General features: G+C 38.4%; 1 protein-coding gene across 4 annotated transcripts in view; it reads left to right on the top strand.

Moving 5' to 3' along the window:
- Window positions 1-15678, top strand: part of DAPK1 (death associated protein kinase 1) — a 125193-nt gene that overhangs the window by 106015 nt on the left and 3500 nt on the right. For all 4 annotated transcript variants that reach the window (XM_077817494.1, XM_077817493.1, XM_077817495.1 and 1 more), the window contains 6 exons: window positions 1772-1994; window positions 5240-5428; window positions 7518-7715; window positions 10146-10284; window positions 11518-11638; window positions 14769-14957. In XM_077817494.1, the coding sequence (XP_077673620.1) occupies window positions 1772-1994; window positions 5240-5428; window positions 7518-7715; window positions 10146-10284; window positions 11518-11638; window positions 14769-14957 (1059 nt within the window). The remainder of the gene's footprint in view (window positions 1-1771; window positions 1995-5239; window positions 5429-7517; window positions 7716-10145; window positions 10285-11517; window positions 11639-14768; window positions 14958-15678) is intronic.

Raw genomic sequence — 15678 nt, 5'->3', positions numbered from 1 at the left:
TCCTAAATTAATAGCAAAGGTTTTGGGAGGCAACAAACAGAGCATTATATAAGAAAGGGTTCTCCAAGGCACACAGTAGAATCACAGGAAAAGTTGATTGAAGATGAGAAAAGGGAAACAAAAAACAAGCTTAGAATTATGATGGAGAAATATTGTACTAAAATAACTATGATGGCTGTAACCACAAAATGTTTCAATATTGTGTGTGTGTCTGTTTCATCTATAACTTATACCCACTATTGTATTGCAAATATATATACACACATACATATGCAAGTCACAGTACTATTACCAAGCCTTGTGGGTGAAGGATCCAGGACGCTGGCTCTACACTGCAAAAAAGAAAAATAATAATAATAAAAGACCTGTGGCACCAAGTCTGAACCCTGTTCTGCAGACTCAGGCTTGTGCTACAGCACTAAAAATAGCAGTGTAGATGTTCCCTCTCAGGCTGGAGTTTAGGCTCTGAGACCCATTCCCCTCTCCAGGTTTCAGAGTGTGAGCTCCAGCCCAACTGGGAACGTCTACACTACTAGTTTTAGTGCCCTAGTGTGAGCCCAGATCTGTACATCCAGGCTCTGAATCTCACTGTTGTGGGAGATTTTTTTTGCTGTGTCGATGTACCCACTGAGGCCTGATCTACATGTAAAATGTAGGTGAACGTAACTGGCACTCACGGATGTGAAAAATCCACACTCTTGAGTGCCACAGCTCTGCCAGCCTAAACCCTAGTGTAGAGGGAGCTAGATCACTGGAAGAATGCTCCATTGCTTGGGGAGGCGGTGTTCTTACAGTGATGGCTATAGGCTGTCTGCACCATGGGATTATGCCAGCATAGCTACAGCACTGTAGCTGTGCCGCTATAGTCCCTGTAGTGTAGATGTGGTCTGTGGTTCTTGGTTCCCCCTCCACCCTTCCTCTCAATCTTTGGGACAAAATGATTCCACTGCAGTGATGGTGCATCAAAAACTGTAGATATAATCAGGGCTTATTGGAATCTGTTCTCTTCTGAACAGTTCTAGGGCTATTAATTGGAAAAATTCCCAGATTTTCTGCATTTCAACCTTGACTTCTAAATTCTGGTTGATGGACTCATTTTTTTTTAGTTTCCTCTCTTCATGTTAGAGCTAAGCCACATTTTACTGCCGGTTCCTGGGATTTATTTTGATGCAGCAGGAACAAAGTGCAGTGTTTCACCTACCTGCCTTTCTTTGCCTCCTACTGCCCCCTAACTTTATAACAAAGTAACAGAGTGAATGTCTGTTTTATACCTCCCTTTGCAGAAAAAAAAAGAATGGGGGTAATGAAATTTCAAAAGAATGAGGTACTTTAAAACTTGCTTCTGTCCCCAGAAAGTAGCACAGTACTTTACACTGCTGTTCCATAGTAACAATGCTATCTGAATTATGTGACTTAAATAAAAACTTAAAAGTGCCTTTCACCTAGTTTTATTTGAATTAAATTGTTGCAAGTTTATATTTTTCAGTAATGCTCAAAAATAATTCTGCTTGTTCTAGAACAGCTGAAGTTAGTGCTGATCAAGCATTCTGGGTCTCTTCTATTCATGTCCGTTTTAAAGATACCAAATAAATTGATCCAGAATGTAAGGAGGCACATTGCTAAATCCCTCCAATACACTTTATTCAGGACAGTGTATCCCAGAGTATTTTCAAACTGTGCTTAAGCTGAAAACGCAGCTTTTAGGCTTCTTATTGAGATTTTTTTTGCATGGTAATTAATGGATCTAATTTCTGCATTTTGTTTGATTTAGGATACACATAGAGGACTTTTTATCCAACAGCTTAGACCTACTCAAAACCCACAGCCAAGAATAAAACTTAAGCTGTTTGGACACTCAGGATCTGGGAAAACTACTCTTGTGGAATCTCTCAAGTGTGGTCTAATAAGGAGCTTTTTTAGAAGACGAAGACCAAGGCTTTCCTCCACAAATTCAACCAGATTTCCACCTTCACCCTTGTCTACCAAACCATCAGGTATCACTTTAAGGCTTCTGGTTTTATAGCATTTAAAGTAAGAGAATAATTATTTCTATCTTAGTGCTTATAACTATATGTTTCAGAGTCGCAGCCATGTTAGTCTGTATTCACAGAAAGAAAAGGAGTACTTATGGCACTTTAGAGACTAACAAATTTATTTGAGCATAAGCTTTTGTGAGCTACAGCTCACTCCATCGGATGCATCCGATGAAGTGAGCTGTAGCTCACGAAAGCTTATGCTCAAATAAATTTGTTAATAACTATATGTGAAGCACTGTTGGCTTGATCTCTAAAAGTAAAGATTAGGAGAATGGATTTTAGGAAACCAATGCAGAGAAATGTCTTTTATTGTTGGTTCCTGGCCAGCAGGATGAAACAGTCAGTGTGAAAGATACAAGATTAGCCAGAGAAACTTTTATTGCATCAGATGAGATGGAAAGTAGAGGACCTGACCACTTGTCGCAAGTATTCTGGAACTTTTTTGCAAATGTAAAGGTGTTCAATCTGTGTCCTGACCAAATTCTAATTTTTGGCAAAATGTAATTGGTCGTCTCTGGCCAACGAACATTTTCAGTAGGCTATGATATTATCTACTTCCAGTCCTAAACTGTTTGTGTGATATTCAACAACTACTGCATTCTACCCTAGAAGTGGCTGTACTAAAGTAATAAGTGAATTCATCCCTGTTAATACCTCTTTGTTAGATGGGAGATAGTGTGTGGGAGGTTGTTGGGGGTTAAAAGCTTTTTGAGGTCCTTGGATGAAAGGATGCTGTAGAAGTGTTGTTTTATCTATTAGATAAGCTTTGTTTTTAAGTTGGTTCATAATTAATGAAGTAATCATAAATAATTACGTGTTTATCACTTACCATAATTTTTAGGTAATACCTGACCATGTTAGGAAAAAGTATATAGTAACAGCTTTCATCTTTGCTCAACCTTCAGTCAGTTTATTCCAAGGATAGGAACTCTGGTGAAAGAACAGACCAAAAGGTTTCTGGCACAAAGATATAATATATGAATGATCAATGAATCACTGAAAGAAGCTTTCACATATTACACAGGAATTACTTAATGAGAGTAGAGCGGAAATAGATAAGAAATGCTCTGTTCCATTAATCTCAATTTATAGGTCCTTGCACAAGGAGATTAAACTATCTATCAAGAAATGCAGGCATATTATCTACTGGAATTAGCACAGGAAGGAGGGGGGTGGGGTTTTTTCTCTTTTTTTTAAATGTTAGAAACCAGTGGGAATAGGTTTTCAAAATCAAACACAGCCATATGAACAAGAGAGATACGGGCCTGGGATTATTTGCACATATCACCACAGGCTACTGCATACAAAAACTCAGTCCCATGTAACCATATGAAGCAACGAAAAATCTTTTTACTTTGTTTATTTAATTACCCCAGTTCTGGAAGAAATTGCTTCGTTTTATATATGGTATTATGTACACAGTATTGCTTTAAGTAAAAAACTAAGAATGACCTTACTTAATATATACACACGCACATGCTGTATGAGGCATCAGATGAGCACAACTTAAAGCAATACATAATACTGTATGCAAAAAGAAGTAAGCCTATAATTACTGTAAAACCCACAAATATGAATTTCCTAACATTATACACACAAAATATAAAACCATAATGTTGTGCTAACATTGTTTCATTTTAATCTATGTTCAGTCTTTTAAGCACTTTTAGCGTCCTGGGCTTTTTTTGGTTTAGTTTGGTTTTTTTGGTTGAAAAGTATTAAATAAATGTACATTGTTGTTACTGCTAATATTTGAGATAAGAAAAAAGCCTCCTGAGCTGATGGACGCTTACAGTAGTTACACTATAATGTGCATCTGATTATGTGTTTGTTATATAGCTCATTAAAAGCTTGTGTTTATCAAGTATTTACATGAATACTCTGAAAATCATATAAGTGGCAAATGTATAGTGATACTGTACTTATACTGCTGAGTTATCTCACGCACAACTTGTTTCCATATTAAAATCTGTATATCATAATGGTAACTTCAATATCTGGTGAAGGGTGAAGAATTCTTTGATTTGTCTAATAGAGGGGGCTGACTGATCGTAAAGACTACTCTGTGGTTGTCTTTCTCTTTCTGGGCTGATCTTTCAGAATCTAACTTGATTTACACAGAGATTTTGTACCCCTGTAACTAGGGGAGGGGGTTGATATTTTTTTTAAATCAAAATAGTTATGCCACACAATCCCTACTGTAGATGCAGTTATATCAGTATAAAGTTATACGGGTATACCTTATAGCTGCACAGGAATAGCTATCTGATGAAGTGAGCTGTAGCTCACGAAAGCTCATGCTCAAATAAATTGGTTAGTCTCTAAGGTGCCACAAGGACTCCTTTTCTTTATACCAATATAAAGCACCTTTATACAGCTATAAATATGTCCACACGAGGGAGTTGTAGTGCTTTAATAATGGCAAATTAAAGCAATACAACTTCTGTGTATAGAAAAGCTCTAACGGATGAACCCTCATTTTCACAAACTGTGTTCTGTCACTTCCATTATTTTGACCCCACCTGTGTGTGTTTTACAGGCTAACAGTGCTATAAGGGGAACCTAGAATTTGCCCTTTCACACCACTAAAACTTACTTCTAGCACATCATTACTTTATCATTGGATAATATAGAAACTAAAGTACCTGCCCAACCTGTGGGTGTTCTTGAGTCCAAGCACATTAGAAATTGTCTAACAGTTATTGAAAACCTGAACATGTCTCTAACTTGGGGGAAATCTCAGCACAGAGAGAAACTGGAGAAGGTCTGTTGAACAATGTTAATCAAACACATTGTATTTCACCTCTATTCTCTTACTTTCTGTTTTCCTTATTCCCACCTCCTTGTGTGCTTTCTTTCTTACACTTCCATGGTTCTCAGTATCTTCCGCTTCCTTTTATCTCCTCTCTCTGCCTCTTTCATCCCCTTCTTTTAAAGCCTATTATGTATAATTCGATCTCTCAGAACCATTTTGCCAAGACAGGGTATTCTAAGGTACCGAATCAGCCCTAGTAAGAGGTATTTTCTGGTTCTGAATCTTGAGCACAAACATTGTTCACAGCTACTGATGCTCCAGCTGCTGATACTGGGTGTCTGTTTGAAGAACAGATCTTTTTAAATCAAATTTTATGCCCAGCACATGATTTTGAAATGATCTTTTTCTAAACTCTTCATGGTTTGTTATCTTCTTTTTCATGACTCAGTTTCAGTGAGCATTACAAATCTTTACCCCGGCTGTGAAAATGTTAGCGTGAGAAGTCGAAGCATGATGTTTGAGCCAGGCCTTACCAAAGGGATGCTAGAAGCATTCGTTTCACCATCTCACCATTCTCACTGCTCTGCAGATGACCAGTCTACAAAGGCCATCGACATTCAAAATGCCTACTTGAATGGTAATGAATTAATTGAATTTATGTGTGTTAATTCTATATGACTGACAGTGGCTTTACTTGTTTTAAATATTTGAATTTGAAATCTACTTTAAGCATTACCCTGAACACATCCACTAGTGCGTATCTTTTTAAAGCAGAGATTAAACCAGAGGTGGGCGAACTACAGCCCGCGGGCCACATCTGGCCCACAGGACCGTCCTGCCTGGCTGCTGAGCTCCCGGCTGGGGAGGCTAGCCCCCGGCCCATCCCCCACTGTCCGTCCTTCCCCACAGCCTCAACTCGCCACGCTGCCAGTGCTCTGGCCCGCCACTCCTGCCAGGCAATGTGGCAGCATGGCTGGCTCCAGCCAGGCGGTGGGGCTGCAAGCTCCTGGTGCTCTGAGCAGCATGGTAAGGGGGCGAGGGGTGAGGGTTGAATAAGGGGCAGGAGGTCCCGGGGAGCAGTCAGGGGACAGGGAGCAGGGGGCGGTTGGATGGGGTGGAGGTTCTGGGGTGGGGGGGAATGGTCAGGGGACGGGGAACATGGGGGGTTGGATAGGCATGGGAGTCCTGGGGGGTCTGTCAGGGGGAGGGGGTGTGGATAGGAGTCGGGACAGTCAGGGGATAGGGAGTGGGGTGGGGGGTTGGATAGGGGGTGGGTTCCTGGGGGTGTGGTTAGGGACAGGGGTGTCCCGGAAGGGGGCGGTCAGGGGACAAGGAGCAGGGGGGGTTGGATGAGTTGGGGGTTCTGAGGGGGGCAGTCGGGGGCGGGATGTGGGAGGCGGTGGATAGGGTGCGAGGGCAGGCTGTTTGGGGAGGCACAGCCTTCCCTGCACAGCCTTCCCTACCCAGCCTGCCATACAGTTTTGCAACCCCGATGTGGCCCTCAGGCCAAAAAGTTTGCCCACCTCTGGATTAAACCTACATAAAGCCCTGTGAAGTTAAGCACATTATAAAGACACCACATACATTGACTGGTTTATGTATCAATTATAGGTACTTTTTTTTTTTTTAAACCACTCAGCACAAAAGGTCTTGGACCAGAAGTGAATCTTCATTACTTGTATGTCATCGCAGGTGTGCATAATTCTTTGTGGGTGCATAGTCATTAGACTTTGTCCTTGCCACGAAGACCTTACACGTGAAACTCTTTTTGTTCATCATCTTGTCCTATTGTAGATGACCTGATCTTCCCTCAAGTGAAACTCAAAACAGGGCTAATGTTTTACCTACCATATCAATTGTTCCAGGGTCAAATGGGACTTAAGCTTTTAATCTTGGTTCAGGGAATATATTTGTAAATGCAACATACTGTAAAACATTTCTCATGTGTGATGAGCAACTTGACACATAGTCAACACTTGTTATTAGTCCAGTTATTCTCTTTCAGCACAATCATGTAATAGATTTAGTTTCTAAAATGTATTAAAGCTGTACTGCAGACTGTCAGTAGAAACTATTCAATTGTAAATAATCATAGCATAGATGATTATTCCAATTTTTTATTTTTTCTATAATATTTATAAAATCATCTTATTACTCTATAAAATCATTACTACGTAAAGATGGTACAAGTGCATATGCTTTCAGCCAGATTAAGAGAGAGACTGTGAGAAGCTAACACATCTTTCATCTACAGCAAAAATAGATGTCAGAAAACAGCACACCAGGGCTAGTGTTTTTAAGTGGTAATTAGCAGTAAGAGGTGATTCTTAAAGCCCACTCTGATTTGGCAGTAGTTTCAATTTTATAAACCAAAATGGGCTGTCTTCTGAATAACCCTTTTATCTTCTCTTTTTGACACCAGATATCGTACATCACAAAGAAGTAATTGGAGAAATGTTTAGTTGCATTTTCAGGGGCAAGAGAAGGAATGGCAGCTGTTGTTTCTCTAATATCTAGTGCTCTGTTTTGTTTTCTGAAGGATTTAATATCCATAATTTCTGTACAAAGCCGGGGCTCATTTAATCTATAATGCACAGTGTCTGTGACTCCTGGAACTTATATTTGGCTTCCAGATGTCAGCCCTGGAAAAACTTTGCCTCCAATATTAAAAGAACAGAGTTCCTTAAAGAAGTTTGACCTGTTTATCAATCTGTCCCCTTTTACAGGAATTGGTGATTTCAGCGTGTGGGAATTCTCTGGGAACCCTGTATATTTCTGCTGTTACGATTATTTTGCTGCAAATGATCCCACCGCAGTTCACATCGTGCTTTTCAGTCTTGAAGAACCTTATGAAATCCAGTTAAACCAAGTGACCTTTTGGCTTAATTTCCTGAAATCACTCGTCCCAGTTGAGGAACCCATAGGTATGACATGCTGTGTGTCTATATGCCTTCTGTGGAGGAAAGAAAAAAGTTTGTGTTTCCCTGTAACTTTGTTGAGTCCTGTTGTATGTTCATCTTCCTGCATCCTACTGAAATCAACTTTAAACAAAGTTCAGTATAGAGGTGAACTACTCCCTCACACCAGAGGGTCTAAACAGGGCCATAGGCACGTAACCCTACTAAAATTGTTTAGGTTGCGTTTAAATATTGTGGAGAGCCTTGCATGGTTCCTGAATTTCTCCCTAACCCCTTAAACTGAAGTTCTTGTATCAAAGAACTACTTTGACATTCTTGTGTACTGTCTATCTACATACAGGCTCCAAGTGCACTGGGTCTTTAAACCAAGTTTGGAAACATTGTTTAAATTCTGTTTAAACCCAACCTCAGTTAAATTGCTTTCCAGCACTAGCTGGGTTGGCCAATGTGGATGGGTCTAAATCATGTTAGAATTGTGTTTTAAAACTGTGCTGACTTTCTGCGTGTGCTGCTCAGACCTGTTTAGCTGGAACTATATTTAGACTTTAAATGAGCTTAACTCCTTTTAAGTGTTGGTGTGGATGGAGCCCAATATTTGTAGTGAATTTTGCTTGACATCTGCTAAAGGTTTGTTCAGTTTTTAAATGAGATCTCTAGTTTAATACTCTAGCTGGTTGTGCTGTTTGGAATTGCTTGTATGTCAAACAAATTGACTTGATCACTATATCTTAAAGAAGATTAAGGTCACCTATTCTTGGTTTATACCAATTTATTTAGCTTTTATTGCAGTGGAGCATTCATCCACACACGCTGACAGTTTGATGGAAGAACCAAGCCCAGGGATCTGTCTTGGCTTCATCAACCAAAACTCTGTTCAGGCCAATGGATACGATTAGACATGTATGGAAAAAGAAAACCCATGAAGTGATAAAATCACTGTGTAATTGCCTGGCAGGCATATCAAAATATTTATCTAGAGCTGAATGTTCCCTATGTCCTATTGATATTTTGGCTAATATTAAATGCACTATCTCAGAGCCCAGGCGATATTCTATGTTCCTTATTTATTAACTTACTACAGGTCAATGTTAGTTTGCCTTCCTCCAGTTCAGACACACACATGCCTTTCAGTTTCATTTTGAGTTTTAAAAAAAAGCTAGTATGCAAGTAGTTATGTAACAGAGATAATAGACTCAGAAGTTTGCCAAAAATTAATATTGAAGCTTTTAAGTTATTGATTGAATATTCCTGCAGTTGCTAGAATCCAAATTTGATTCAGCCAAATATAGAACTAAACTTCGTCGGTTCTTCTTGCAAAATGATTAGCAATATTTAAATAGTTATGTCCATTTAACTATAGTACAGTAGTTAACAAAGTTGTTCAACTTGACCTTGCTGCTAATAGTTTATAAGAAATCCTTCAACTATCCTAACAAAGTGTAGTAGCAGTGTATATTAAGAGAAATCTTAAAGCTTTGGAATACTTTCCTCGCCCATTCCAATGGTCCGTCATAAAAAGCCAGAAAACAGGGTGCTGGCTGCAGTATAGTATATTGCTTCACAGGCCACAGAACACTAATTTTGAATCACTAGACATATAAAAGGGTATTTTTGTGTGGCTTAAGCAAAATTGATCAAATTCTGGAGACTTTTTTCAGTCTTCACTCAGGCAAAACTGTTGAAGTTAATTGAGGCTTTGCCAGGATGAGGATGAAGTAAAGACCACAGAATATGACCCATGTTTTGTAAAACTTGACCAACGGTCTATTCTTTTCTGGGTAGTATATTAGAGAACAGGCTGTATAAATGTGTGTTACGTACTATCACCTCATTCATATGCCATTTGTATCTTTCTCTTTTTTTCTCATTCTTTTCATGGTATCTCCCAGGCTTTCCTTCTTAACTCTCACCTAAGTGAGAGTTCATTGTTTGTGTAAGTACTGTACAGTTGCATTCATACCACAGTATGAATGTTGTAGATCATTTGTGTTCTGCTTATAATCATCTCTAACTCACATCTGTAGTACTAAAGAGCATCCAAAGAATTACCAAGAATCTTTGCAAGTAGTTGCTATTACTGACTTAAATGTCATTCCCAAAATGGTTTCATAGTTTATAGCTGATTTGTTGGTGGTGTTAGTGATATTTATCATGTTTAAAAAGAAGAAAGAAAGAGTGCCATATAGTATCAGTATTTCTAATATTATTTGAAAGGGCAAGCCATCCATATTTATGGGCTATAGACAAATCACATCAACCAAACAATCTACACACTTGTGTGTGTAATTTAAAGACTACGTTTTTAAGATGGCAAGTGTACTCTCAAAAATGACCGGTATGTCAGGAACATAAAATTCATCTCTGCCTTATGGTACAGTAAGAGCACTTTTCCTGAAATTATTGTACTCCGGGTGTGTATTTTTCTTTCTCATGAAGCATTTGGTGGAAGGCTGAAAAATCCATTGTATGTTGTCCTGGTGGCCACCCATGCTGACATTGTGAACCTTCCTCGCCCTGTTGGAGGAGAATTTGGATATGACAAAGACATGTCATTGCTGAAAGAAATCAGAAACAGGTGAGAAGAGGAGCAGTGCATTTTTTTTTTTAATTTAAATCCAGGATTAAAGCGTGGAAATGCCAAAGCTGGTTGTTGATTTGGGGTGTTACGTATTATTTACAAAATAACATTCATTGATCTGTATGGGAGCAAAGAAAATGCAGTACTTTGTTTTAGTTGCTGCTTTATATTGAAAATGGTCTCGGAGTATAATGTGCAAAAATGGAAAACACTTGATGGTTTTAAATGAAGTAGGTTGCTTCACACCTTTAAGTATTGTAGCAGTCTGAGAAAAATAGGTGACTTTATTTATCAATGCTCCAATACCCAGACACAATGGAGTTTCATCCTTTAAATTAAGATTAAGATATCTAGTATACAAAAATAAATCTCATAGATGTATTGTATATTACAACTTTCTAAAGAGCTGCATGGCAATATGGACGAAAAAGAAAATGAACCAAGTGTCCTTAGATGTTGGAAAGTCCTAATGCCAACCACTATGAATTGCAGGGAGAATAGCGCTGGTTTCAGAATTAGCTATTTTCACAGACTAGTCTTCCAACACAAACTATACACAATTCACAGCAATACCATAATATGAGGAACCCTGCAGGTCTTCTGAGTAGGGTCTGTTGTTAGGAAGAGGATGTAAGGAGAAAGTCTAGGGCTATATCCCCCAGATTTCTAGTATTACTGTGTTAGGGCAATTTCCTGATCTACTGAAATTGAACAATAGATACCTGTGTATAATCCTTAGAGTTTCAGTCAATAAATATATCTCATTGCTATGCTTCTAAAAGCAAATATAAATGTGGAACTGTTTCAGATAAGAACCACCAAGTGAGCTGAACTCATTAAAAACAAATCATAGCTATAACTTTTATAGCAGTACATATAGCTAGTATGTCTACTTGCTATCCCTTGACTCTGCTGTAATTCCCTTTTTATAATATATGTGGAGACCTCTTTTCCAGTGCTTACATGAAAGAGTAACTTTTACTTTCAACAATTCTGTTATCTTGAATAAAATATTAGTTACTAATATACTATGTTTTGCTTTTAGTATTGTGCATCATATCCAGTATTTAACTTCTTACTATTCTTGTTCATTCCATTTTTCATGAGTCCCTTAAAGCTAAAGAAAGAGTTATTACACAATTTATAACAAATTTACAGTTGGGTAAATTAAAATAAAATTTGGTTTGGGACTAGAAATTAATAAATAAGTACTGACTGTTTCTCTCTTAGGTTTGGAAATGATCTTCAAATTTTGGACAAGTTATTTGTTTTGGATGCTGGAGCATCTGGCTCTAAAGATATGAAGCTTCTTCGAAATCACCTACAAGAATTAAGAAGCCAGATCATTTCTGTGAGTAGTTAACTGAAGGCCTAGGCCTAGAACTCCATGTGAAATTCTGGTTTTGAAGGAAACTTGCATGGGGAAGTTATTACAGGCCTCTTGCTTCAGGGGCGTCAAAGGCTGGGCACATACACCATGGAGTTCAGGAAGAATAGATGCAGTTTCTTTATTTGAACGCTCTCTGGTGGTTAATTCAGAGACACTTTCAGTTGATAATGAGCCTACAGACACTCGGGTTTGAAGGAAATAGGAAGAAAGCAGTTTTTCCTCTCTTCAAAGGGACACTGTTAGGACAAACTCAGCTGAAAATTGAGTTTGTAAAAATCAGTTTTTATAAAAACTATCTCCATGATTTTTTTTAAATTCCAATGGAAAAGCTTTTTCTTTTTTTTTAAACATGCCCGTCGTGTAGCAACCCAAACATTGTAGTGTCATTTCAGCCCATGTGAATCAGACAATCTAATTGGCTAGAAATTATTGATTCTATTCTTATTGTCCAGTGTGAGAGAAATGCAGAAAGTCACCAAGCAATATAAATAGCCAAGAGTAAATTATATCTCTCTTGTTTTTTATTATCAGAGGTGGGGTTTGTAAGTTCGAAGGATATTTTGTTTTTTAAATATTTTAATTTGTGTGGCTTTAAAAGGTACTTTGGACTCAATCCTGCATTGAGTAGCACAAGGGCTTATTATAATCATTAAAGTTCTTTAACCCTCTGAGTTACTGGCTCTTTAATAAAAGAAAAGGAGGACTTGTGGCACCTTAGAGACCAACAAATTTATTTGAGCATAAGCTTTCGTGAGCTACAACTCACTTTAACCACAGGTTTCTGATATGTTTCACAGTCTTTACATTACCTCAGTCCTAACAGCTCAGTCCCAGGTTTTCTTATTTGATAATTTCTTTAAAGCTTGCAATTCAATTACAAAACAGTTTCACAGCCTCTTGTCCCTGAAATAAGTCGGTCTTTGTCTACACAGAGGATTTTTCTAAAGAATTCCCGTTGTTGCTAACACCAGTTCAGTTGAATTAGTGTTCGCTTTAGTGGGAGCTAAAGAGTAGGCAAGTCTCTGAAGGCTGGAGCTATTTTACCAGTGTGTCAATTAGATTTGCGTCGTACAGCAGGTTTAACAGACGTGGTGATGAAAAAAGGTCCAGTTACCAGATTCCCAGTTGTGTTAGCACCAGTTCAGTTTAACCAAAGGGAAAATAATCCTACATATCCCCAGTATAGATATGGATTCTCAGCTCCTGCTGCTACTCATGTGTGTTCCATGGGAGCCAAGAGACCCTGACCCACCAATTCCCAGTAATGAACCATGAAGTAGTAAGCTGTACATTTCCTCAGATAATGATTGATGATTTGTAGTGACTTTAATATGTTATTTTATGTGAGATTATCACAGCTGGGACAGCTGCACCAATTTTAATGATAATGGGCCAACAATTCCTTATGAAAAGCTTGTGTCTTGAATGAAGACCCCAGAGAGGTGTCATAGGAGTCAGAGGATGATCTACCATAAACCTTCTCCCACATTTAAAATGGTCAGTCAGTGAATCTGAGACTGTATTAGTGCTTTTTTGGTGGGGGAGTAAAATGGAAAAGTTGTGACTGTCAGTTTAAAGCTGTGATTTCAGTTCATAATTGACCCAGCTTTGACTTCAGTGACTCCATTTCTCTTAAAATAAATTACAGAGTAATGTTATGGACACTTCCAATATTTTGCTGTTCAAGTAGATTGTCTGTTACTTAAAGAACACCACGGCAGAGCTAACTGTTATCTGAACCAATGGAAATGTAATTTCAGAAATATGCTAATCAGATATATATTGATAATTTTCCTAGAGTCATACTCTGAAAAATATATTTGCAGTTTCTAGCTAGGTAAAAGGGCAGTAGCCAAGGGATCACGTACCCAGTGGTAAACTGACCTAACTTCTGCAGCAGTGTTCCCTTAGGCCTGATCTGCACTTAAAATTTAGGTCAACATAACTACAGCACTCAGGGATATGAAAACCCCACAACCCTGAGCACTAGAGCTATGCCGACCTAGCTCTTGGGGTAGACACAGCTGGGTTGACACAAGAATGCTGGAGGACGTGGTGTTGCTACAGCAATGGAAAACCCCTTCTGTTGGTGTGGGCTGCATCTACACTCCAGGGTTATGCTGGCATAGCTATGGCACCGTATCTGTGCTGTTTTTAATCTCTGTAGTGTAGACGTGGCCTTAGTTTCTGATGCAACAGGCTTTTAATTCTTCAACCACTTCATTTGCATTTAAAAAATGAGTTTTATTATTAATTAAATATGAACCTGTAAAATGCAGTCGGCATTGTAACACGGGTGTTATTTATTTTGATATTAAATTCATTCTATGTTATGCTTGCCCCAAAGTTTCTTATTTTTCAATTAACTACCGTTTTTTGTACTTGCAACACACAACTGCATTGTAGAAGTTGTGGGGATGAGGAGCTATTGGTACTTCTAGTACATGGGAGGTGGTTTGGGATTTCATGATAAACTCCTTAGTGGTGTGTTTCTGCTAAAAAGATCAGCGGTGAAATAATTAACTGTTGATATTTTAAACTATTTTTTGGTTTCGCAGTTAATCCCCAGATGAGTGGGGCAGTTAATACCACAGAAAACCATTGTTTCAAGTTGTGCGCAGATTAGGCAAGAAAGCACTTAATTGGTTCACTTTCAGATTGTCTTTGTAGTCATGAAAACAACAAGGAGTCCGGTGGCACCTTAAAGACTAACAGATTTATTTGGGCATAAGCTTTCGTGGGTAAAAAAACCACTTCTTCAGATGCAAGTGGTTTTTTACCCATGAAAGCTTATACCCAAATAAATCTGTTAGTCTTTAAGGTACCACCGGACTCGTCGTTGTTTTTGTGGATACAGACTAACATGACTGCCCCCTTATACTTTTGTAGTCATGGTGGCTAGAAATTGGTGTTTAATGAAAATTTAGATTCTAGAGTACAATTTTTCATCCGGGTGCATTCTGTGGCAAATTCTGCAGCTGTGGAATACACAAGTCTTTGGCAGTAGCTCTTTTTCTAAACAATTTAATTCAGTTTTTGTCAGCATAGTAGAGGTAGAACTACAAATTGACATCCATTGTACTTTTGTTAGATTTGTCCACCTATGACTCACCTGTGTGAGAAAATGATTTCCACCCTCCCTTCTTGGAGAAAAATTAATGGACCCAACCAGCTGATGTCATTGCAGCAGTTTGTTTATGATGTACAGGATCAGCTTAATCCATTATCAAGTGAAGATGATCTACGGCATATAGCCCAGCAGTTGCACAGCATAGGAGAAGTAAGTAATTTTTTTTCAAACTGCATAACTATGTAGTGACTTTACTTGCATTCTGTCTTTGACATAAACAAATTCAGATTGTTGATTCTACACAGTATCCAATTGAGTTTCACCCATCAGGAGCAAAGTGTGTTCTCTGCACCTTTTTAATTACTTTTTTCTTTAATTCAGTGGAAAAAAAGAAGAAAATCCTAACCAGTTAGTTTGTGTGAACTGTGAGTGGTTTCCAGTATAAGGATACTGAATTGAAAATGTATCAAGCTTCTTGGAGGAACTGGCGGGTAGAGCATGAAAGGAAATCTTGTGGAGGAGAAAAAAAAATCATTTAACAGCACACCCAGTCTAGAAAGCCAAAGTGAATTCAGCTAAATCAGAAAAAGGCATTCTTATTATGGAATAAGAGTGTCCGCAAAGGGAGCTATTCCAGAATAGCTATTGCAGTTTGAATTCACACTATATCTAATTCTGGAATAACTTCCTTATGTGGACAAGCCCTTAGTTGTTCATCCACAGTGCAGCTTCAATGTGAAATGTGAGTTAAAATGGCTGAATAAATTGTTTTCAGATTTGGTTAAAGAAAAGCATTCTCTGAAGCCATTTATGCCAAACATGTACAGACAGATACTCCTCGGATAAAAGGGGGTTGTAATAAGTGATGGGCCAGCTTTCACAGCAGCGGAGTGAAGCAGTGACTGCACCATCCTGGTATCAGATTTTGTTT

The sequence above is a fragment of the Eretmochelys imbricata genome, chromosome 5, assembly GCF_965152235.1.
Source record: "Eretmochelys imbricata isolate rEreImb1 chromosome 5, rEreImb1.hap1, whole genome shotgun sequence".
Lineage (NCBI taxonomy): Eukaryota > Metazoa > Chordata > Testudines > Cheloniidae > Eretmochelys > Eretmochelys imbricata.
The sequence above is the reverse complement of the archived record's forward strand: the minus strand, read 5'-3'. Positions and strand labels throughout refer to the sequence as shown.